At 50.2% G+C, this 21,936-nt stretch overlaps 3 protein-coding genes and 1 non-coding gene across 4 annotated transcripts in view; 2 read left to right on the top strand and 2 right to left on the bottom strand.

The window, feature by feature from the left end:
• UBTD1 (ubiquitin domain containing 1) overlaps positions 1 to 11,342 on the top strand; it is a 62,448-nt gene extending 51,106 nt beyond the window's left edge. The window contains exons 2-3 of the mRNA XM_049764344.1: positions 8,592 to 8,819; positions 10,331 to 11,342. Coding sequence (XP_049620301.1) covers positions 8,592 to 8,819; positions 10,331 to 10,716 — 614 coding nt within the window. The 3' untranslated portion in view covers positions 10,717 to 11,342. The remainder of the gene's footprint in view (positions 1 to 8,591; positions 8,820 to 10,330) is intronic.
• Positions 1 to 21,936, bottom strand: part of CRTAC1 (cartilage acidic protein 1) — a 541,606-nt gene that overhangs the window by 96,405 nt on the left and 423,265 nt on the right. The gene's annotated exons all lie outside the window — the stretch shown is intronic.
• LOC125995369 (U6 spliceosomal RNA) lies at positions 4,043 to 4,149 on the bottom strand. The gene has a single exon (XR_007490907.1). It is a non-coding gene; the product is annotated as a U6 spliceosomal RNA (small nuclear RNA).
• ANKRD2 (ankyrin repeat domain 2) lies at positions 13,298 to 21,663 on the top strand. The gene is given in 11 exon segments (XM_049790406.1): positions 13,298 to 13,327; positions 13,370 to 13,397; positions 13,400 to 13,614; positions 16,042 to 16,143; positions 17,909 to 18,064; positions 18,234 to 18,341; positions 18,680 to 18,778; positions 19,099 to 19,197; positions 20,308 to 20,406; positions 20,483 to 20,581; positions 21,481 to 21,663. Coding segments are annotated over 11 exon segments (1,185 nt in total). The 3' UTR covers positions 21,631 to 21,663.

Here is a 21,936-nt window from a genome sequence, read left to right on the forward strand (position 1 = left end):
GCCCGTCTGGACATTTGTGGATATTAAACCTTGCCGTCTCTTCCCCCCCCCCAAAAAAAAAAAACGTGCACACCAGGGGCCACGGCAGAAATCACTGGCGATATCAAGGATCTTAGACAGCAGAGCTGTCAGGCTTGTGTTGAGTCCACATCATACTGCTCTGATAAAAGCTGCAGTGGGGGAGACTTGCTTTGCAGTGCAATGCTGCTCTGTGCAGTTCTATATCATTATGTGCTGTTCCGTGCTGTGGATATTTACCCGTGCTCCTTGGTACCTTCTGTCCCATCACAAAACTACAGCACTGAACCCATATTGAGCTGTCTTTTTGGTGGAAAAACATTCCTAGAGGCATGCATTTAGGTCACTATCAGCTTTCCTATTCCCTGAGTAAATGATAAACCTTCACCACACACCTGTGATTCCCCCCTCTCTTGGCTTCGACAGCACCCACTACTTTGGGCCCTTTGGTGCTGGAGATTGAACCCATGGCTTCTGCACATAAAACATCTCCCTGACACTATTGTTTTTAGAATACCAAGTAGCAGAGCCAAAGAGGTGTACCTTTTGGGGAGTACAGGGAGGGAGCATGGGACCACATCGAGCTCAGATGCTACTCTTAGCTCTGTGCTTGGCGACCTCTCCTGGTGATGTTCAGGGGACCAGGCAGTGTTAGGGTCTGAAGTGTCTCAGTCCCAATGCTTACTGTCTGGCATAGTGCATATTAAAAAGAACATACAGGGGCCGGGCAGTGGCGCTAGAGGTAAGGTGCCTGCCTTGCCTGCGCTAGCCTTGGATGGACCGCGGTTCGATCCCAGGTGTCCCATATGGTCCCCAAGCCAGGAGCGACTTCTGAGCGCATAGCCAGGAGTCACCCCTGAGCATCACCGGGTGTGGCCCCCCCCAAAAAAAAAGAACATACACATGCACAATATTTATTTTACTATGCTGTGTGCCCGCCGGGATTTGTGTTCCAATTTGTGTAGCACATGATAAATTTTTGTCATTGTTTTGGAGCCACATACAGACAGTGCTCAGGGCTTATTTCTGACTCTGCACTCAAGGATCACTCTTGATGGGGCTCAAAAGACCACATGGTGTGTTAGGAATCAAACTCAGGTCGGCTGCCTGCAAGACAAGTACCCTGTGCGCTGTGTAGCAATAGAGAGAACTCAAGTCAGCCACAGATGAACTTGCCCTTTCTGTTTAGGTTTGGGTACGGAGCTCTCTGACCCAAAGTAAGGACGTAGCCCAGCCTGGCCCTGCAGCTCTGGGACAAAGTCTCCAATGTGGATCCGGGGAGACTTAACTCTCCCACTTCCCCCTTGCCTGGGCATCAAACCCAGGGCCTCTCATGTGTAAGGCAAGTTCTTTCCCACTGAGCGCCAGCCGAGACCTGGAAATCTTAGCTTTTTAAGTAGTGCCACAGAAGATGCCAATATTTTTTTCACTGAAGTAACTATGAAAACCTTTTTAAGTAATTGAAGATGAAATGATATGTGTTTACTTTAATGTTTGGATAAAACATTCTTTCCTATTTCTGTGCCTGAGATTGTAAAGCACCAGTATGAGGGCTCCACATGTCTTGGACATGTTCATGTTGGCCTGCAAATAAGTGACCCCATTGTGCAGGCCTGAAGTGCTCGGGCTTTAAGAGTGTTGTTCTTGGGGCCAGAGTGATGATGCAGCAGTAGGGCGTTTGCCTTGAATGCGGCTGCCCAGGATGGACCGTGGTTCAATCCCCCAAAGTCTCATATGGTCCCCCTAGTCAGGAGTGAAGAGCGATTTCTGAGCGCATAGCCAGGAGTAACCCCTAAGCATCATCGGGTGTAGCCAAAAAAAAAAAAAAATGAGTTGTTCTCTAGATAATTTTATATTCTATTTGACTACGGCCAGCTCTGCTCAGAGGTGCTGCTGCTGCCCCCTGCTGGCTCAGTGCTGCAGTGAAAGCTCATGATTGGGCTCCTGTTGCCCAGGTGTTTTATTTTGTTTTGTTTTGTTTTTTTGTTTTTTTCCGGCCACACCTGTTTGATGCTCAGGGGTTACTCCTGGCTAAGCGCTCAGAAATTGCCTCTGGCTTGGGGGGACCATATGGGACGCCGGGGGAATCGAACCGCTGTCCTTCCTTGGCTAGTTTTTGCAAGGCAAACACCTTACCTCTAGTGCCACATCACCAGCCCCGCTGCCCAGGTTTTTTTTTAAAGGCAGGGAAAGGCAAACCTGGCAGCCCTGAGGGCTCTCCCTGTGGGCCCCCACAGCCCATTTCTTAATATCAGCCCTCCCCTTTCCTGCCACCATCCTCTTCTGATATTTTCAGAGTGCAGAGATGTTCTTTTAATTCATACCCCGGTGACTGCACATACTGTCAGTGCTTGTAGAGAGTCACTGGTATGGTGTCATCTGTGGGTGGGGGCTGTGTATGTAAGGGGAGAGGCAGCAAGCTTCAAAAGCCCCAGGGAACAGCTTGGAAGGGCAGCACTCGGCTGGGAAGAGAGTGGGACATATATCCACAGGCCACAGTGGGGGCTCATCAGGCTTGGCACCCCAGAGCCAAACCAGGTCCTGGCTCAGGCAGGGAGGAGAAGGACAGGGACAGTCATGAGACAGTGAAGGGAGAAGGGCAGGTACAGCGTGCAGGGCATCAGAAGCCCAGGTCTGCTTTCCCTTCCATTTCAGGAGTGGCCCACAGGTCAGGCCAGACCAGACCCGCCCATTTAGGAGCTGAATGTCGAGAGGAAGGAGAGGAGAAAACTGTAAAGTCGGTTCCAGTAGTTCACCTCTCTGCTTATGCCCAGGCTCTTGGGAAGGGAGGTGATACTTGGACCCCAGAGGTGCGCCCCATAGGGTCAGAGGACCTGTTAGGGAATCATCCTGCTTATGGAGCTCAGACAAGAGCAATTTGATGTAATAACACTACCCTGTGATCCAGGGAAAAGTAAGATGTGGGTGACCCATGGGGCCAGAACAGTAGCGCAGTGGTAGGGCGTTTGCCTTGCATGCAGCTGATCCAGGACAGACCTTAGTTTGATCCCTGGCATCCCATATGGTCCAAGCCAGGAGTGATTTCTGAGCGCATAGCCAGGAATAACCCCTAAGCATTACCCGCTGTACCCCCCCCAATAAAGATGTGGGTGACCCAGCCCAGGTATTTAGTCCTGCCCTCTACACTCCGCTATCCTTGGTTGGACTTTGTCTTTTCCTTTAGCTTCCCTCTCACCTCCCTCTACCCTTTGTGGTCGTTGTTGTTATTTCAGAATCTGACAGCAGAATTGTGTCTTAAATTTATGTCCAATCCTGACACCCCAGCAGACAAGACTGTCCTCCCCAATAGCCAGTTGGCTGCATTATTGCAAGGCAAGTGCCTCTAGCCACTGAGCCCCTCTGCCTATTAGTTCCCTATGCCCCTTCTCTATAAGCTTTAGAATTGGCTTTTCTGGTTCATTGGGAAAAAGTCTAAATCAAATTTTATTGTAATTGCATCGAGTTAATAAATAAGTTTGGAGCAAATTGAACGTCTTTATGATCTCAAGTAATTCTTTACTTTTATTGTATTCTTCTGAAAATTCTGATTAAAAGATAGTAGACTGGACCAAAGTCTGCAACACACTTGTCTTACATGTGGCCAACCCAGATTTGATCCCTGGAACTACATCCTTCTCTATCTCTGCCCAGGAGCGGTTCCCCAAACACAGCCACATGTAAGCCCTGAGCACTACCTATTATGACTAAAAACAAACAAACAAAAACCAGAAACCTCAACCAAAACAGCCACCCAAGCTAGAATTTTTTGTCTGTTTGTTTTTTTTTTGTTTTTGTTTTTGGGTCACACCCGGCAGTGCTCAGGGATTATTCCTGGCTCCATGCTCAGAAATTGCTCCTGGCAAGCACAGGAAACCATATGGGACGCCGGGATTCGAACCGATGACCTTCTGCATGAAAGGCAAACAACTTACCTCCATGCTATCTTTCTGGACCCCAAGCTAAAATTTAGATGATCTAATATCTGTTTAATTTTTCTCTTCTGCCAACTCATTCTTTTTTTTTTTTTAATATGGAGCACTTTATGAATTTGCATGTCATCCTTGCTCAGGGCCCATGCTAATCTTCTCTGTATCGTTCCAATTTTAGTATATGTGCTGCCGAAGTGAGCACCCCTGTTAATCTTCTTAAGGCTCTTATTTCTGTTGCAGGATTGGAATCCCTAGTGGTGCTTAAAGGTCCCAGTGGCCACTCTTAGTGACTCTTGATCCGGCATGATAGGCCTGAAAACAGTTTAGATCTCAGTCTGGTGACCCAGTACTGCTCGAGCTTCGTGATGCTGGAGGCCACCAGGCCCACACCTAGTGTCGTTCAGGGGCAGCATCAGGAATGGAAGTTGGGTGTCATGTGCACCAGTCATGTCCTTCATGCCTCTGAGCTATTTCTCTGCCTCCTTCTTATCTCATAAACTTGGAGTTTCCCAACCCTTGTGGAATAGATGAATTAGATGAATTCCCGACACTGAAAATGTCTCCGTGTGTCTGATTATCCTGTTTGCAGTGTTGGCTGGCTCTCACATTCCCTTGTTCTCATGTATGCTGTTTATTTTTCTTTTCTCAAACTATGACCTTATTTATTTTCCTTGGAACTTTGTCTTGGGAATTCTTTGAGGCCTGGTTTGGCATGGTTTTCCAAAAAGGATTTCCATTTTCTTCTAGCCTAGGAACATTTTCTTTTCTTTTTTTCACGGTGCTAGGAAATGGCACTTAGCACCAATTTAGGGCCTCCTACATGTAAGGTAAGCATTCTACCTCTGAGTCCCTAGCCTAACATTGGGGGGCAGGGAGGGAACCACACCCAGCGGTGCTCAGAAATTACTCCTGGCAGGCTCAGGGGACTATATGGGAAGCTGGTGATAGAACTCAGGTTGGCCAGGTGCAAGGCAAATGCCCTACCCAGCTGTGCTATCACTCTGGGCCACGCCTGGCAGTGCTCAGGGGCTAATACTGAATCTGTGCTCAGGAGTGACCCTCAGAGGTTCTTGGAACACCATATACAGGTATTGGGAATTGAAGTGGGATGAGCTGCCAACAAGACAAGTGCTTTATTCTTTGTTCTCTCACTCTGGCCTCTTGAACAGTAGTATTCTTAAATGTGTGAGTTGAGGGATTTTGTATAAGTCAGTGAGTTAGTAAACCTGCAGGTGGGTCATTGGTAGATTTAATCTGATGGGGGCCAAGTTTCCTCACTCTCTCACTTCCTATGGGTCCTGGGCAAGGAAATGAATCTCTGTAGCTGACCCAGGAAGGTGTCTCCCACTGCAGGGCACCACAGAATGAAGTCAAAAAAGTGTGTATGCTCACATATATATGCTTACATATATAACTTATATACTTATACCCTGGATTTCTTTGACATCTTCTCTTTCCCTGTTCAGTCAATGAGAGCAACCTGAGGCATACTCCATTTAGTTCCCCCTCTGCCAGTAGGATCTGAGGTATACTGGGAGTTGAACACTTAATTTTGTTTTGTTTTGGTTGTTTGTATCTGTGGAGGGGGCCATGGGGCTGCCATATAGAACCTAGGCCTCACCTATGCCAGGCAACTTTTCTATCTGAGCAGTTGGATCGATGGAGCAGTTCAGACTTCTCTGTGCATTGTCTCTGCATCAGCAGAATTGCTTTCTTCAGATGCTGAAGGATATTTTGTTTAGTTTTAAAAGCAGAAACAATCTTTACAACTGTAAGGTAAAACCTTAATAATTAGACTCTATTGTCGCTTATAATATTTGTTTGTTGTTTATTGAGCCTCTTAAGTAGTGCTCAGTTGCTGGAGGGTCCATCCCATCAACACTCCTTTAACAAGTTGAGTTCAAGTTTAAGATCTGAGGATGTGGTGTTTCTGGGCCCACAAGAACCAGTTAGCAGTGCTCAGTGGACCACTTTATACTGCAGTTCAGCAGTGTCCCCACACAATTTGTACTCATGCAAAGGCCCAAGGTTGTCAGAGTCTTGTGCTGCAAGGCTCAAGGGGCCCATAAAGCCCCTGGATGGGGCCTTGTGCCCATCCAGGCATACCAACGTGTAGCAACGCTTGCCCAGGACAGAGAGAAGAGAGAGGAAAAGTAGAAACCAAGTATATATATATATTTTTTTTTTTCGTTTTTGGGTCACACCCAGTGATGCTCAGGAGTTACTCATAGCTATTCACTCAAAAATCACTCCTGGCTAGAGGAACTATATGGGAGCCGGGGATTGAACCAGGTCCCTCTTGGATCTGCTGTGTGCAAGGCAAACACCCTACCACTGCACTATGGCACCAGCCCTGAAATATGTATTTTATTCCTTCTGGGTTCTAAGGCCTGCTTCACTCAGGGACCCATATGGAGTAGTGAGGATTGAACCCAGGTCAGAAGCATGCAAGGCAAATGCCTGACTCACTATACTGTACAATTGCTCCGGTCCCAAACCTCTCGCATTTTCTATTTTATTATCTTATTTTATTGGGGGGGCTCACCCAGTGATGCTCAGGGATTACTCCTGGTTGCACTCAGAAACCACTCCTGGCTCAGGGGACCATATGGGATGCTGGGGATTGAATCCAGTTTCATCCTGGATCAGCTGCATGTAAGACAAACACCATACCCCTTGTGCTATCACTCTGGGAACTTTTAAACTTTATTGATTGATTGGTTTGGAGCCACACCCAGCAGCGTTCGGCTACTCCTGGCTCTACACTCAGAAATCGTCCCTCGCAGGCTGGGGGACCATATGGGATACAGGAATTGAACCTTGTCCCTTCTGGGTTGGCTGCATGCAAGGCAAATGCCCTATCGCTGTGCTATCTTTCTTTAAAAAAAAAAAAAAATTAGGGCCGGGAAGGTGGCGCTAGAGGTAAGGTGTCTGCCTTACAAGTGCTAGCCAAGCAACGGACCGCGGTTCCATCCCCCGGCGTCCCATATGGTCCCCCCAAGCCAGGGGCGATTTCTGAGCACATAGCCAGGAGTAACCCCTGAGCGTCAAACGGGTGTGGCCCAAAAACCAAAAAAAAAAAAAAAAAAAATTTAAAGTAGGGGCCGGAGAGATAGCACAGAGGTGTTTGTCTTGCAAGCAGCCAATCCAGGACCTAAGGTGGTTGGTTCGAATCCCAGTGTCCCATATGGTCCCCCGTGTCTGCCAGGAGCTATTTCTGAGCAGAGAGCCAGGAGTATCCCCTGAGCACTGCTGGGTGTGGGCCCCCCAAAAAAATTTTTTTAAGTAATTTATTTAAGCACTGTGGCTACAGAATTGTTCATAGTTGGGTTTCAGTCATTGAATGTACACTACCCTTCACCAGTGTAACTTTCCTTCCACCAGTGTTCCCCATTTCTCCTCCTCCACCCCCCTGCCTGTCTTTGGGACAGACATTCTATCTTTCTTTCGAACTATCATTGTTATGGTAGTTGTCATCGTAGTTAGTGCTCTAACTTCGAGCATCTCTTTTTATGGTAAGTTCATATCATGGGTTGGTCCTTCAGGCCCTTATTTCTATCATCTCTGGATATTATTACTATTCTGTCTTTAATTTTTTTTTCTATTCCACAGATGAGTGAGACTATTCTGTTTCTCTCTTACTCCCTCTGGCTCATTTCATTCAGTATAATAATCTCCATGTCCATCCATGTATAGGCAAATTTCATGATTTCATTTTTTCTAATGGCTGCATATTATTTCATTGTGTAGATGTACCACTTTCTTTAGCCACTCATCTGTTTTGGGGCACCTGGATTGTTTCCAGATTTGGCTATTGTAAATAGTGTTGCAATGAACATAGGAGTGCCAAGAACATTTTTGTACTGTGTTTTTGTGTTTCTAGAGTGGTATCCCTAAGAGTGGTATTGCTGGATCATATGGGAGCTCAGTTTCCAGGTTTGTTTGTTTATTTTTTTTTTTTTTAGGAATCTTCATATTGTTTTCCAGAAAGGTAGGACTAGACAGCATTCCCACCAGCAGTCTCATGTCATCTGCAAACAGAGCTTGACTTCTTTCTTTCCTATCTGGATCACCTTAATAACTTTTTCTTGTCTAATTATTATGGCAAGTACTTACAGTACTATGTTGAATAGACGTGGCAAGAGGGGGCAGTCTTCTCTTGTGCCAGATTTTACCTCTCACATCTTTATAAGTGTTCCATCCAGTAAAGGCTACCTTACTTCACCCAAAACCCCACGGTATGGAAAGATAGTAGGGCAAGAACACTGCTTGCATGTGGGAGGCTCAGGACCAGTTCCTGGCACCAAATTGTCTCCAGAACACCACCAGAAGAACCCCCCCCCCCCAGGATTCACACAGATCCAAGTAACTAATAAAAGCACTGCAGAATATGTTCTATTTTGTAGTCTTAGAGTGAAACTAAAATTTGAGCCACAGCAGCAGCATCAATGGTAGCATGTGTTTTGCTGACAGATGCACTATAGGTCTCCAGGTTTCCATAATCTTTCCTCGTTCCAGGGAAAGGCCTAGAGTTCTAAGTACCTAGGGGTACCAGGCAGGCCAGTTCTTGGCCAGGGGGTGCAGGGCTAGGGAGAGGCCAGACTGCTGCCTCAAGTACTGAGCCTGTCCCTTGGTTCTGCCTAGGCCGCAATGAGCCCCTGAAGAAGGAGCGGCTGAAATGGAAGAGCGACTATCCCATGACAGACGGACAGCTGCGGAGCAAACGGGATGAATTCTGGGACACAGCACCTGCCTTTGAGGGCCGCAAAGAGATCTGGGATGCCCTCAAAGCCGCCGCCTATGCTGCTGAGGCCAATGACCACGAGCTGGCGCAGGCCATCCTGGATGGTGCCAGCATTACCCTGCCTCATGGTGAGCAGCAGGGTGAAGCGCTCTCCCCACATGTCTTGAGGGTTGGCAGTTCTGCTGTGGTGTGGGGGAGGATTTAGATGCAGCAGGGGGGCAGGGAGGAGAGAGCTGGTGGCCCATGGGAGGTGGGACCAGATCATACAGGCAGCCCTCTCAAGCATAGTCCAGGAATGGGGATGTGTGGAAAATATGATGCAGACTCGACTTGCTCAATGAGAAAAGTGAAGGTCACCATGAGGCTCAGTGCAGCATAACAGGAACAAACCTGGGACTGTTGAGTGTTGGGGGTGGGGGAAGACACTCAAGAACTGGGCTGCTAGGAGGGGTTCCTGTGTTTGAGGTGCTGGATAGAGATTTCCAGTGCATCTCTCATTCATAGCCCCGGGTCCATGTAAAGTAGTGAGGCCAAGCTGCCTGTCAAAAGCACAGGCACAGGCCTAGCTCTAGCTAGAGGATTTCTGGTGCCTAGGATGAAAAGCCTGTCTGCTTCACAGCCCAATGGCTTAAAACTTTGGGATCCCTCCCTCAGAGAGTGGTTATTAGGATTCAGCAAGACAGGCACAATGACCATGCTCACTCCAGTCCAGGCCATAGATGCTGAAGGCACAGTGAAGGAAACAACTTCATAGGCTGTTCACAGTACAATGGGGTCCTGGGGTAAAAGCCTTCAGGAGCAGGATCTGTTCCCCTGCCTCTTCCTGGGTATGCCAGCTCCCACAAGCTGCCCGTACATGTGCTCAGAAGGGAGCTGTTTAACAAACCAACAGTCAATTCATTCTTCTGTGGTTGAAAGGCGCCTTCATGGAGCACCTGAGGGACTGTGCAGTGGCCTGACAAGCAAGCCTGTGAGAAACCCCAGGTGAAATGGTAGTTCTATCTCTCACACTTCGGAAAGCTGGGAAGCCCCAGGTCAAAATGCAGCTGATCTGGTTCTGGCAAGAGCTCTTAGCTTGTCAGCTGCCGCTGTGCTGTGTCCTCAGCTGGTGGTGAGCTGAAGAGTTGGTTTTTGTTTTTTCGGTATTACCTTTTGGTATTTGGGCCACTTCCAGCAGCACTCAGGGGTTACTCTTGGCTCTGTGCTCAGAAAGTACTCCTGGTGGACTCAAGTGACCATATGAGTTGCCAGGGACTGAACCTGGATTGTTTGCATACAAGGCAAGTGCTATTTTGCACTACTATCGCTTAGGCCACACCTGCAGTGCTCAATGCTTACTCCTGGCTCTGTACACAGGGACTACTACTTCAATAGGGACAGGAGGACCATAAAGGGTGCCAAATCCAATCCAGGTTAGCTATGTGCAAGGCAAGCACCCTACATATTGAACTATCTCTCTGGCCCCTCTTAGAGGATCCTTTTGTGAGGGCTCCATCTCTGTGGTCTCCTTGAGCCTTAATTTCTCCCTCATAAGTGCCAATCTTCAGATACAGTGGTGTTCAAGTGTATTTGGGCATTGGGGTTCAGTCTGTAGCAGTGGGCCCCCGAGTCACCTCTGACCCCCCTGCCTTTCCCTCAGGCACCCTCTGTGAGTGCTATGATGAACTGGGCAACCGCTACCAGCTGCCCATCTACTGCCTCTCGCCACCCGTGAACCTGTTGCTGGAGCACACAGAGGAGGAAAGCCTGGAGCCCCCTGAGCCACCCCCCAGTGCGCGGCGTGAATTCCCATTGAAGGTGCGTCTCTCCACGGGCAAGGACGTAAGGCTCAGCGCCAGCCTGCCTGACACGGTAGGGCAGCTCAAGAGGCAGCTGCACACGCAGGAGGGCATCGAGCCATCCTGGCAGCGGTGGTTCTTCTCTGGCAAGCTCCTCACAGACCGCACTCGGCTCCAGGAAACCAAGATCCAGAAGGACTTTGTCATCCAGGTCATCATCAACCAGCCCCCACCGCCCCAGGACTGAGGAGCCTACAGACCCTGGGGTGAGGGGTACTAAGCCCCCAGCCCTGCCACTGCCCTCCAGGGCTGTTCTTTACTCCAGGGGCTCCTCTTTGCCCGATGGCTGCTGGGCAAGGTCCCCCAGGAAGGCCCCCAGCACCCAGGATGCAGTGCTGCCACACGTAGGCCTCACCAACCTTGTCAGAGCAAAGTCTGTGGTGGGGGCCCCACCTGCTCCGCTCCACTAGGGCTGGCCCCGAGGCACCTGGAGGCCACATCTACCGGCGGGTGCTGCTAGCCCAGCTCACTGCGGTTTTCTGCTCAGGGTCTGAAGCAGCTGCTGTCCCTCTCCCCTGTTCTCTGTCTTGGCCTCAGGCTCTCCTCTCCTGGGCCACCTGACTCTGAGAGCAGGGGACTGCTGCAGGCCCCAGGAGCAGACAGCCTGGGCTAGGCTCTGCCTCTCCTTGTCCCCAGCACAATTGGCAGCGGGGAGGCAAGAGGACCAGCCTGTGTGCAGGGGTCTGCACAGGGCCATTTTCTGGCTGTGACCCCAGTCTGGGATGGTCTTGAGCCAGCAGTGGCCTCCCATAGGTCCCTGTGTACAGACATACCTGTATATTTATCAATAAAGCCTTTTGCTCCTTCCTTCTCTCTTTGCCTGACTTTTACTTTGGGGTCTCCTGCAACTCTATGCTAGATCCTTGGATCAGTTCCAGTGTTGGAGCAGGTGGGTACCAGGCCCTCCTGGCTTCTGGTACTGCAATGAGGGAGTGGAGCAAGCCCTGAATTGCTGGTGTTCCCATGGGTCTTCCTGAAAGTCATGCCTAGCCCTGTTCTTATCTTTAAGGAGCCGACTCCTCACTCAACAGCTGGGAGGATTCAAGGGCACCACTCGTGTGAAAGCTGGGCACATGGAGGAACAGGCCCTGAATAATACCTCTGTAGCTTAAAAGGCCACTATGTGTGTGTGTGTGTGGGGGGGGGTTTCAAGTTGAATTGCTGCTGCACAACATGCACCAGTCTGATCCCAGAAGCTCTACAATTAGGGTGCGACCCCTGAGGAGCATGCCAATCAGAATGTGCTTGAGTGCAACAGCTACAGAGCATGACCCCCAAGAGTATGTGTGCAAGCACCTCAATCAAAGGACTACCACAGCAGCAAGCACAGCTGAGTGTATGAGCACCTTGATCGGTGGGTGCTCCAAGCAGATACCATAGCCAGGAGCGTGTGATCTCTGGCATTATGATAATGGAAGAAAGGGACAGGAAAGTAATTTTCTAAGATTGTCTCTGGGTGATGAGAGTTGTACAGGGTCTGCTCACAGATGGTGCTGGCATCAGCCTGCTGGGTTAGGAGGGGCCTTGCCTTGAAGCCTGAGGTGTATGTGGAAAGCAACTCTTAGACCCTGCACACCAGAGAATACTATAGAGAAATGCCTGACAAACCAGGTGGCAGAGCTGTCCACTTGCCACCAGAGGGAAAGGGAGCCTTCCTTGAAGGGAAAGATAACATAAGGGGAGCAGGGACTCAGCCTCCATGTCATCTGAGCCAAGGAAGATGGGGAACTCTGAGAGGGGGTGAGGGAAACGCTGGGGGGACCCTGAGAAAGGGGGAGGGAGAACATAGAGGAGCTTGAGAGGGACTAAAGGAGAATGGGGCGGGGGGCATTGGAGGGAGTGAGGGAGACTATGAGGCAACTCTGAAGGGGAGTGATGGAGACTGGAGGAACCCTGAGAGGGGGTGAGGTCCTGTCTGGTCCTGCAGGTCGGCCCTGCTCCTGGTTACTTGTTCAGGCTACCATAGTTCTGGGAGCTCTAAGCAAACACAATCCGTTTCTCCAAGCAGGCAGACCCCTGCCAGAACTCCCTCTCGGACACAGCCTGTTTTCTCAGGTGTCTGGTCTTCCTAGAGCAGGGGTGGCGAACAAGTTCGACACCAAGAGCCAAAGTTATAAACTGAGAGTCAGAGAGCCACACCACGCAGTGACCTGCCAAAACAGACAAACACACGAAAGCATATAAATTTAACAATAATATATTAAACACATATTTGCATTTTGCCATTTTGAGTGAGGGTCAAAATTCTGCAGTGACGGTGAGGGTGTGCTGCGTCCTCCACACTCAAACTTGGCAAAGAGCCGCATTCATTTTGGCCAGGAGCTGCATGCGTGTTACCACCCTGCCCTAGAGTCTCCTTAGTATAGAGGCGATGCGCCCATGTACCGAGGTCACACGAGGGGGCGCTGTGGGATCTCAGTCGGGTGAGACCCCAGCACTTTCCCGTCACCTTCCAGCAGGGTAGAGTCTGGTTACACCCTAAAGCGACCAGGGTTGCTGGGGCAGCCGGTGTGGTGGTTCTCGGCCCAGTCCCTTTGCAGGCACTGTCCAGCACAATTTTTTTTTTTTTTGGTTTTTGGTTTTTGGGTCACACCCGGCAGCACTCCTGGTTCTACGCTCAGAAATCGCCCCTGGCAGGCTCAGGGACCATATGGGATGCCGGAATTCAAACCACCGACCTTCTGCATGGAAGGCAAATGCCTTACCTCCTTGTTATCTCTCCGGCCCCAAGTCCAGCACAATTCTGACCGTCGGGCCAGTATGGGACGATGGAGCAGGCAGCGCCCTGTGTGGCCTCAGTTCGTCAAGGTTCCCTGGGCCCCTGTCCAGGTTCTTGACAGGCTGCCCAGGGTGAAGGTGACAGGTGCGGGGGCAGGTGGAGAATCGGGCTGGTGAGCTCATGGCAAAGGCGTTCGGGGCAGTGCCCCGAGGCTGCCTGGTCTATAAAGCTCCCTTCGCACTCCAGCCTGCAGCAACGCCCGTCAGCGCCATGGCGACCCCTGATGCCGTGCAGGCGACCCCTGATGCCGTGCAGGCGGCCACAGAGCTCATTGAACAGCGCCTGGCACAGGAAGAGGAGAAGGAGGTAGGGAACCCTGGGGGGTGGTCTGAAAAACCCATGTCTGCTGCTCATGGACCCAACTGACCCCATCCCTGCCCAGGGCAAGGCCATTATGGGAAAAGGAGTTTTCAGCCCCAAGAACTAAGAGCTGGGGCCCAAGGTGCACCCTCTCCATCCACCAGGGCTTGAAGGAGACTGGAGTCATCAGGACAGTGGCATCACTGGGCTTGCTGGAATGTGAGGCCCAAGAGCCCCAGCTGTGGGGAGCCAGGAGCTTCCTAACAGAGCTGCGAAGGAGCCTCAGAAAGAGAGGAACAGGGATTCCTTGCCTGCCAGCCACCCTTCTTGTGGGATAAAGAAGGGGAGGAGGATGCAAGCCTGTCCCACCTTCCACTTCTCTTACACCAGTGCTCTCAGTTGGGCCCTGAGCTCTAAGGACAGAGGGTGAGCAAGGCCACTCCTCAACCACTCCTCTACCCCTCACTCGTGAGCATGCCTTCTCCATGACCAGGCTTATGTCAGCACAAGCCTAGAAGCAGTGATGAGATGAGGGGAGGAGCAGCAAGGGGCTCCAGGCTCAGGAAATGCCCAGCGCTGGTGGTCAAGTGTAAAAGGCCAGGCGGTGGATACCAGCCAGAAGCATGCGGGGGCTGGCAGAGTTACCAGGTCTTTTTGTTTTTTGGTTTTTGGGTCACATCTGGCAGCGCTCAGGGGTTACTACTGGCTCTACACTCAGAAATCACTTGTGGCAGGCTTGGGGGACCACATGGGATGCTGGGATTCGAACCACAATTCTTCTGCATGCAAGACAAACGCCTTACCTCCATGCTATTTCTTTGGCCCCGACTTTTTATATATTTTTAACATTTATTTATTTTGGTTTTGGGGCCACAACCAGCGGCACTTAGAGGTTAATCCTGGCTCTGTGCTCAGAAAATGCTCCTGGCAGTTTTAGGAGACCATATGGGTTGCTGGGAACTGAACCTGGGTCAGTCCGGAGGCAGCCATGTGCAAGGCAAACACACTTCAGGTCCTGAGGAAGTCTTTTTAGAGGGGAAATGTGGGCTCCAACAGGAAGGGAGGGAGGGTATTGTCTGTCTGGTGGTGACTGGGTGTCAAGGCAGGAGGCAGGGAAGGACTTGGTTGTGTTGAGTCCTTCAGGGTTGGGGGGTTGGAATGTACTTCTCCCCTCCCCCAACAGCCTGTGCTGGCAGAGGGGATAAGTGAGTCATTCTGCCCTGACCAGGGACCCAGCAAGGGGACACTGCAGGTTCCTCCCTTCACTCACCCAGCACATAGAGCAGCTGGCTATAGCAGCCAGGACCCTCAGCCTATCTTTCCACCACCAGCCCGTGCTCAGAATTTACTCCTGGCTCTGTGCTCAGTTATCACTCCTACTGGGACTCTGAGATTATAGGGGGTTCCAGGGGTTAAACTGCCATAACCACTGTCTTTCTAGGCTACACTCCCATTTGTTTCATTTCATTTTATTTTAGTCTGGGTCACACTCGGCAGCGCTCCTGGCTCTGTGCTCAGAAATCACTTCTGCCAGGGTACCATATGGGATGCTGGGATTTGAACCACCATCTGTCCTGCATCAGCTGCATGCAAGGCAAATGCCCTATTGCTGTGCTATCTCTCCAGGCCCACCCCCACTTATTTTAATGCCAAAAGAGGGAGGAACTTCGTCTTTCTTACTTTAAAGAATAAATGCATTTGCATAAAAAGTCATCCCTTGGGTCTTGCACATTGCTAATCCAGGATTGATTCCCCAAACCACATATTGTCCCCACTAGAAGTGATCTGTGAGTGCAGAGCCAGAAATAAGCCCTGAACACTACTGGTTATGGCCCACAAACATAAAAAAAGAAAACCAAGTCATGAGGCTGGAGTGATAGCACAGCAGGTAAGGCACTTCCCAAAACCTGGTTTTGATCTCTGGCATCCCATAGGGTCCCCCAAGCACCACCAGGAGTAATTACTGAGTGCAGAGTCAGGAGTGAGTCCTGAGCACTGCTGAATGGGACCCCAATGGAGCATGCATGTGGCTGACCCCCCCAGTTCAATTCCCAACATCACATGGTCCTCGTGCACGATTGGGTGCAGTCCTGGAGGCCCCTGAATACTGTGGGATAGCTTGAGTGTTCCCACATCCTCAGGTCTTTGTACGGAACCACTGGCCCAGCAGGCTGAGGATCCTGAAGAATGGCTCCTGAGCACCACTTGGGAAGCCAAATAAACATGTCCAAAGTCCCTGTGCCCTTCACCTGTCTATTCTGTTGACCCTTGGCAGCAAGCAAGTAAGGTGTCTGAGCCAGCCTGGGGTGAGGCTGATGTGGGGGAACTCCAAGACCAGCCTGTAGTGACATACCTGGCAGATGTCCTTGGAGTGGTGACATACCTGCCACCCCATACCTTGTGGGAACCCACCAGCATGTCTCAACTCACCAGAAAATCCAGGGAGCACCTCCCGAGAAGATGGCCATGGACATGCTGGTGCTGGAGGAGGAGAAGCGCCATGGTGCTCAGAACCCAGCCTTGCAGAAAGTGAAGGTAAGCCTGGCTGCCTCTGTTGCTCTCCTCTCGCTGCTCCGTGAGCCGCAGTTTACCAACACTTTCCACAGCCATACACACATACGCAGAGAGACACACATATGCTACATATGCATACACATTCATGGACACACACACGTAAACAGTCACACATGTACAGTCACACACGGTCATGCAAGCACACAGAGACAAACATAGACACACAGAAACACAGGTGTGTTGATTAAAATATAAAATATTTAGTCACATGTTGGGTGAGGCTGCCCCCAGCACGGCGCCTCTAGCCCCTTTGGTCGACGGGTAAGGGCAGTGAGATAATCCACAGCCATTCAGTTATCATCAGAGTCAGCTTGCTTTTATTCCATGGCCCTGTCCACCATATGCTTTTCCTCACATGTGTTTCTCTGCTAAGCTTTCTGCTGCCCCTCTCTCTTAGCTGCTTCCCCTCTCACCTTTCTCCAGCCAGATATTTTTCTTTCTTTAAAACAGCCTGCCTCTCCCAGGTATGGCGGGTCTGATCATCCAGGTGGGATTAACATCTCAAAGTTTAGGTAAAAGGATGTTGGAGGAAGGTTTACATAGGTACATACACACACATCTACATACATAGACAACAGGCACATGTTTACATTTAGGCACATGGGGCCAGAGCGGTAGCACAAGGGGTAAGGTGTCTGCCTTGCCCGAGCTAGCCTAGGACGGACTGTGGTTTGATCCCTCGGCAACCCATATGGTCTCCCAAGTCAGGAGCTATTTCTGAGAGCATAACCAGGAGTAATCCCTGAACATCACTAAGTATAGCCGAAAAGAAAAAAAAAAAACTAAAATAGACACATGTATACACAAACTCATACATACTCTCAACAGCTACTCAGCCTCACCCCAGATCTGCTGAGCCCTAGTCTGCTAGAAAAATAAAATCCCGGGGTATCATTTGGAAAGCCTGAGAGGTGGGGGCAAGTATGCAGGCTGTGTGTGTTGACAGGAGAGATGCCACATGGGTCAGAAAGCCGGGAATCCCAACCTCAAGTATCTGAACAGCAAGATCAGACCTCTAGCAGGGTCCTAAGTGCCATTTGTGCTACGTTTTCATTTGAACATCCTAATGGAGGGTGGATGATTTTTATCCCTGCCCCCCATTGTAAAATCACCTCCAAGCCCAGGTGAACAAGTCTGAATCAGGGTCGCATAACAAATAATCCAGGCCAGGCTGAGGGTGAAACACGTGTAGTCTGGCAGTCTTCTACCTAGTGTGAGCCCCTGCTGCCTGCCAATAATAAAATAATAATAATAATAAATAATAAAAATAAAAATAATATAAAATTAAAACTACCGTTTTTATTGAGTATAGGGACCACCCCTGATTGGGGGGCAGTAAACCCACCCAGATTTACAAGTAAGACAAACTCTGTTTGGGGGTAAATCCAAGTTATAAACAAACAAACCAGGGATGATCTTTGGGGTAAAGTAAGGTGTAACCCAACATCCCATGTGTGGGTGGAGAGCCGAGCAATTGGACCTCTTCTGAAGCCCTGGGCTGAGACCATTTCCCAAGACTCCATCATTGGACCATCCTCTCTATGGAAACCTGAAACTGGGGCTTTGGCCACAACCTCCTGACACCTTCCTTGCCCCTGGTCCTGCTCCCATGTGATACCTATACTGGATTATCTCTAGGCCTTCCTTTCCAGTTTAGCTTGGGGGATCCCTGGGGCTCCCAAACACTGCTCAATGTGGGGGTAATTGATGGGCCCTCCCTGTGCAGGGTCAAGAACGCGTGCGCAAAACGTCCCTGGATCTGCGGCGGGAGATCATCGATGTGGGGGGCATCCAGCACCTTATCGAGCTGCGGAAGAAACGCAAGCAGAAGAAGAGGGAGGCACTGGCCACCCAGGAGCCAGTCCCGGAGCCTGAGGAGCCGGTGAGGTGTCCTAGGATGCTGGGGGAACTTGAGGGGGGTGGGACAATAGAATCTTGGAGATGGTGAGCTGGTGAGGGATCTGGGAACCTGTTGGGGAGTAAGGGAGGGAATATGGGGACAGCCTAGAACCCAACCTCGACACGCCCTGGGCCCCATGCATATTCTCCAGACCGGCCCTGTGGATGACGAGATGTTCTTGAAGGCAGCGGTGGAAGGGAATATAAAAGTCGTTGAAAAGTTCCTGATTGATGGTGGCCCTGTGAACACCTGTGACCAGGTGAGGTGCTCCCTGCCTTGTTTTCAATTTTTAGAGGCAAAAAAAATCACATGATCTCCTGAGAACTGAGCTGGAAGTAAGCCCATGCACCATTGTGTACAGCTCCAAAATGAAACAATAATATAAAGGCAATCCTTCAGAGGCCATGCTTGGGGGACCCTGAGATCAGAGTCCTCAGGGTGGAGGAGGATTCTTGATGTATGTCTGGACAGAGTGTAATGGAGTACATGCAGGACCTGGGAATCCCACACAGGGCTCAACTGGGGGACTGGCCTGGCTCTCAGCCTTGGTAGCTCTCTACTTGGAAGGTCCAGCTCTGATAGTGTTTCTGGGGACAGTTCCACCGTACAGCACTGCATCGAGCTTCCCTGGAGGGCCACATGGACATCCTGGAGAAGCTTCTAGAAAGTGGGGCCACTGTGGACTTCCAGGATCGGGTGAGCAGGAGGGCTGATATCTGGTGGGAGGTTGGTGGTACATCCAGAATCAGTCAACTTCCTTTCCTTGTCCACTTGGGGCACAAGAATTTGCCTCAAGGCCAGACACCATCTCTGATATGTTGTAGGGTCATAGATGGGCCTCATCTCCTCCCTTAGTTTCCTCTTAAATCTGGGTTGAGTTAGCTGGGGTGCTCTTGCTCTGCCTTGTGCATTCCCAGGCATAGGAACACCCTTGCCCCTTCTCTTGATTTCCAGCATGGAACCCCCTCACCAAGTTATTGCACTCTGCAATAAACCCCCTTTCCTTTTCTGTGTAGCTGGACTGCACAGCCATGCACTGGGCCTGCCGTGGAGGGCACCTGGATGTAGTGAAACTCTTGCAAAGCCGAGGAGCAGACACCAACCTCAGAGATAAGGTGAGGCCACAAATAATCCTCTGGGTGTGCCTAGAACAAGATGGGGGCAGAAACATCCAAGAAGGCAGGAAGGTGAGTTCACCCAATGCTGGGAGGAGCTACAGAGCTTAGGGATAGGCCCAAACAGCAACAGCAGAGTCTGGGAACCACCTCTGTAAGGCAGGGAGGAGGAAGAACCAGGGAGGAACGAGCGATTATTGAAGAGGATTTTGAAATTTTCCAAAAAATGCAGTTTATTCATTTGTGCTGTCTAACAGGTGTCTCTGTCCATCACCCATGCACACGTTTCTTCACTTTTTTTCTCCATTCAGTCCTTTGCTGTGACAAGGGACAGTCTCTATGCCTTCATTATTAAAATGTCCTGAAGCAATAAGACGAAGGAAAACAGAATTTTTTTTTTTTTGGAAAACAGAATTTTTTTATTCAACAAGGCGAGTGTTGAGTGCACTTTTGCCATGCTCTACTACACAGTCATTACCTTAATAGATATTATTAAGAGAATAGGGTTGGGGGAGTTACATAGGAGGTAAGGTGTTGCCTTGCTTATGGCTGACCTCAGATTGGACCTCAGCAATACGCATTCCTGAGTAACAGGTGGGGCACAGAGATGAGAGCAGTTTCTGAGCACCAACACTGATGCTCCCCAAATCCTCAAATAAATAAAAATGAGAGCAGAAAATGAAGTTGCTTATAGCCCAAGAGGAGGTGTACTGTAGAGCTTTATTTAAACTACTGGAGATCTGAGGAGACTAGTGGGCTGGCAGGGAAGGAAACTTGGGATCCTGGTATGGTGTCAGTGGGTATGGTGTAACAGCACTGCAATGGTAAAAATTAAGGACAGTGGTGAGTTTCTGGAGGCTTGATGGTGGCAAAAATGCAGTAAATTTGTACATAAAAATAATAAATGTCAACATATTTGTAACCACACTACCTAAACTACAAAAAAATATTTTAAACTCTTCAATAGAAAGGCGTAGGCTATTGGAAAGGATCAGAGGGCTGTAACATTACCTCTCTCTGGGGCTCACATCACAGAGTAGTATTAGAGTGAGGGCAGAAAGCCCACCCAGAGACTCAGTGATCTAGGGATCTCCCTTCCTTCCCACTCAGCTGCTGAGCACCCCCCTGCATGTGGCAGTCCGGACGGGGCATGTGGAGATTGTGGAGTACTTTCTGTCCCTGGGTCTGGACATCAATGCCAAGGACAGAGTGAGTGCCCTACTCCAGCTGAGGAGCTCCTGAGGTCTCCCACAGACCTACATACTGATTGTCACCTTGGGTCTAGGAAGGGGACAGTGCCTTGCATGACGCTGTGAGGCTCAACCGCTACAAGATCATCAAGCTGCTGCTCCTGCATGGGGCTGACATGACAACCAAGAATTTAGTGAGTCCTCCTGGGCCTGGGGCATGTGCGGAGCAGGCAGGGATACCAACCAGCCCTGAGCAATCCCAGGGGAGGGGCCCACTAGACCCCGAAGATGTTCTGCCTCTCACCTTCTCTGTGCCTGTCCCTGTCCAGAGACCAGTGCAGAGAAGCCATCTATGAGAGGACACTTCCCAAAGCCTCCAAGGATACCACAGGGGCTTCTAATATATAGACCCAGGATGGCCTCAGCCTTGAGGGGGGGCCCTGCAGTTGATGGCACCACCGATCCTGGCATCCCATCTTGGTCCCAGTGATCCTTGGGTGGTTTTCTTAGGAGTTCATGTACCCCATGTAAATTTTTATTTGGGGGGGTCTAGAGAATCCACAAAGAAGAGGAATGGGAGGGTTCCCCTGCCTCAAGAAAGGTGAAGGAGTGATGGGAAAGTCAGGAGGATAGGCAAAGAGTAGAGCTGAGGGCCCGGAGAGATAGCGCATCGGCGTTTGCCTTGCAAGCAGCCAATCCAGGATCAAAGGTGGTTGGTTCGAATCCTGGTGTCCCATATGGTCCCCCGTGCCTGCCAGGAGCTATTTCTTAGCAGACAGCCAGGAATAACCCCTGAGCATCGCCGGGTGTGGCCCAAAAAAGAGTAGAGCTGAGAGATAAGTGGAGAGTAGTATTAATGTTTAATATAGTGTGTCATCTATGTTTGGGGCCGGAGAATTCTGCTTTGGGATTACTACACTGTGCCTTGTAGGAATTTAAGCAGTACCCTACCATGCAATAGTGTTTTGAGTCAACATGCCTGCTGGTAGAATCCCCCAGGCACTAGCTCTTGCCTGGGCCTGGGAACCTCTGTTGTAGCCCATCCTGGTACAGACTTCTGAGCACTTGACAGGTCACCTCTGGGTTTTTGCAGGCAGGCAAGACCCCCGCGGACCTGGTGCAGCTGTGGCAGGCTGACGCCCGGCAAGCTCTGGAGCACCCTGAGCAAGGTTCAGAGCAGAACGGGCTGGAGGGGTCTGTTGAGAGCCGGCCTGGAACACCCCAGCCTATATCAGCCCAATAAATGCCTGTCCCTGTGCCACCAGAAGGTCAGCAAAAAAAAAAACAAAAAAACCAGAACAAGGACTCATCTAATTCTGTGTTTGATCTGGGGCCACCCACAAGCTACTGCAATTAAAAATAAATCATTTTTAATATTCGTGATATTTGTTTCTATTTCATCTGAATATGTGCCAGAGGAAGAAGACTAGCAGCAGGTGGCCCTCTGCCCTGGCGACTTCCAGTTTGGCCTGCTGCTTTCCTGTTGAGCTTTCTTTCCTGCCCTCCTTCCTCCTAGATCCCCAATACAGACTCTCTTTTGCAGGACTGC

Source organism: Suncus etruscus, chromosome 17, assembly GCF_024139225.1.
Source record: "Suncus etruscus isolate mSunEtr1 chromosome 17, mSunEtr1.pri.cur, whole genome shotgun sequence".
NCBI classification, from domain to species: Eukaryota; Metazoa; Chordata; class Mammalia; order Eulipotyphla; family Soricidae; genus Suncus; species Suncus etruscus.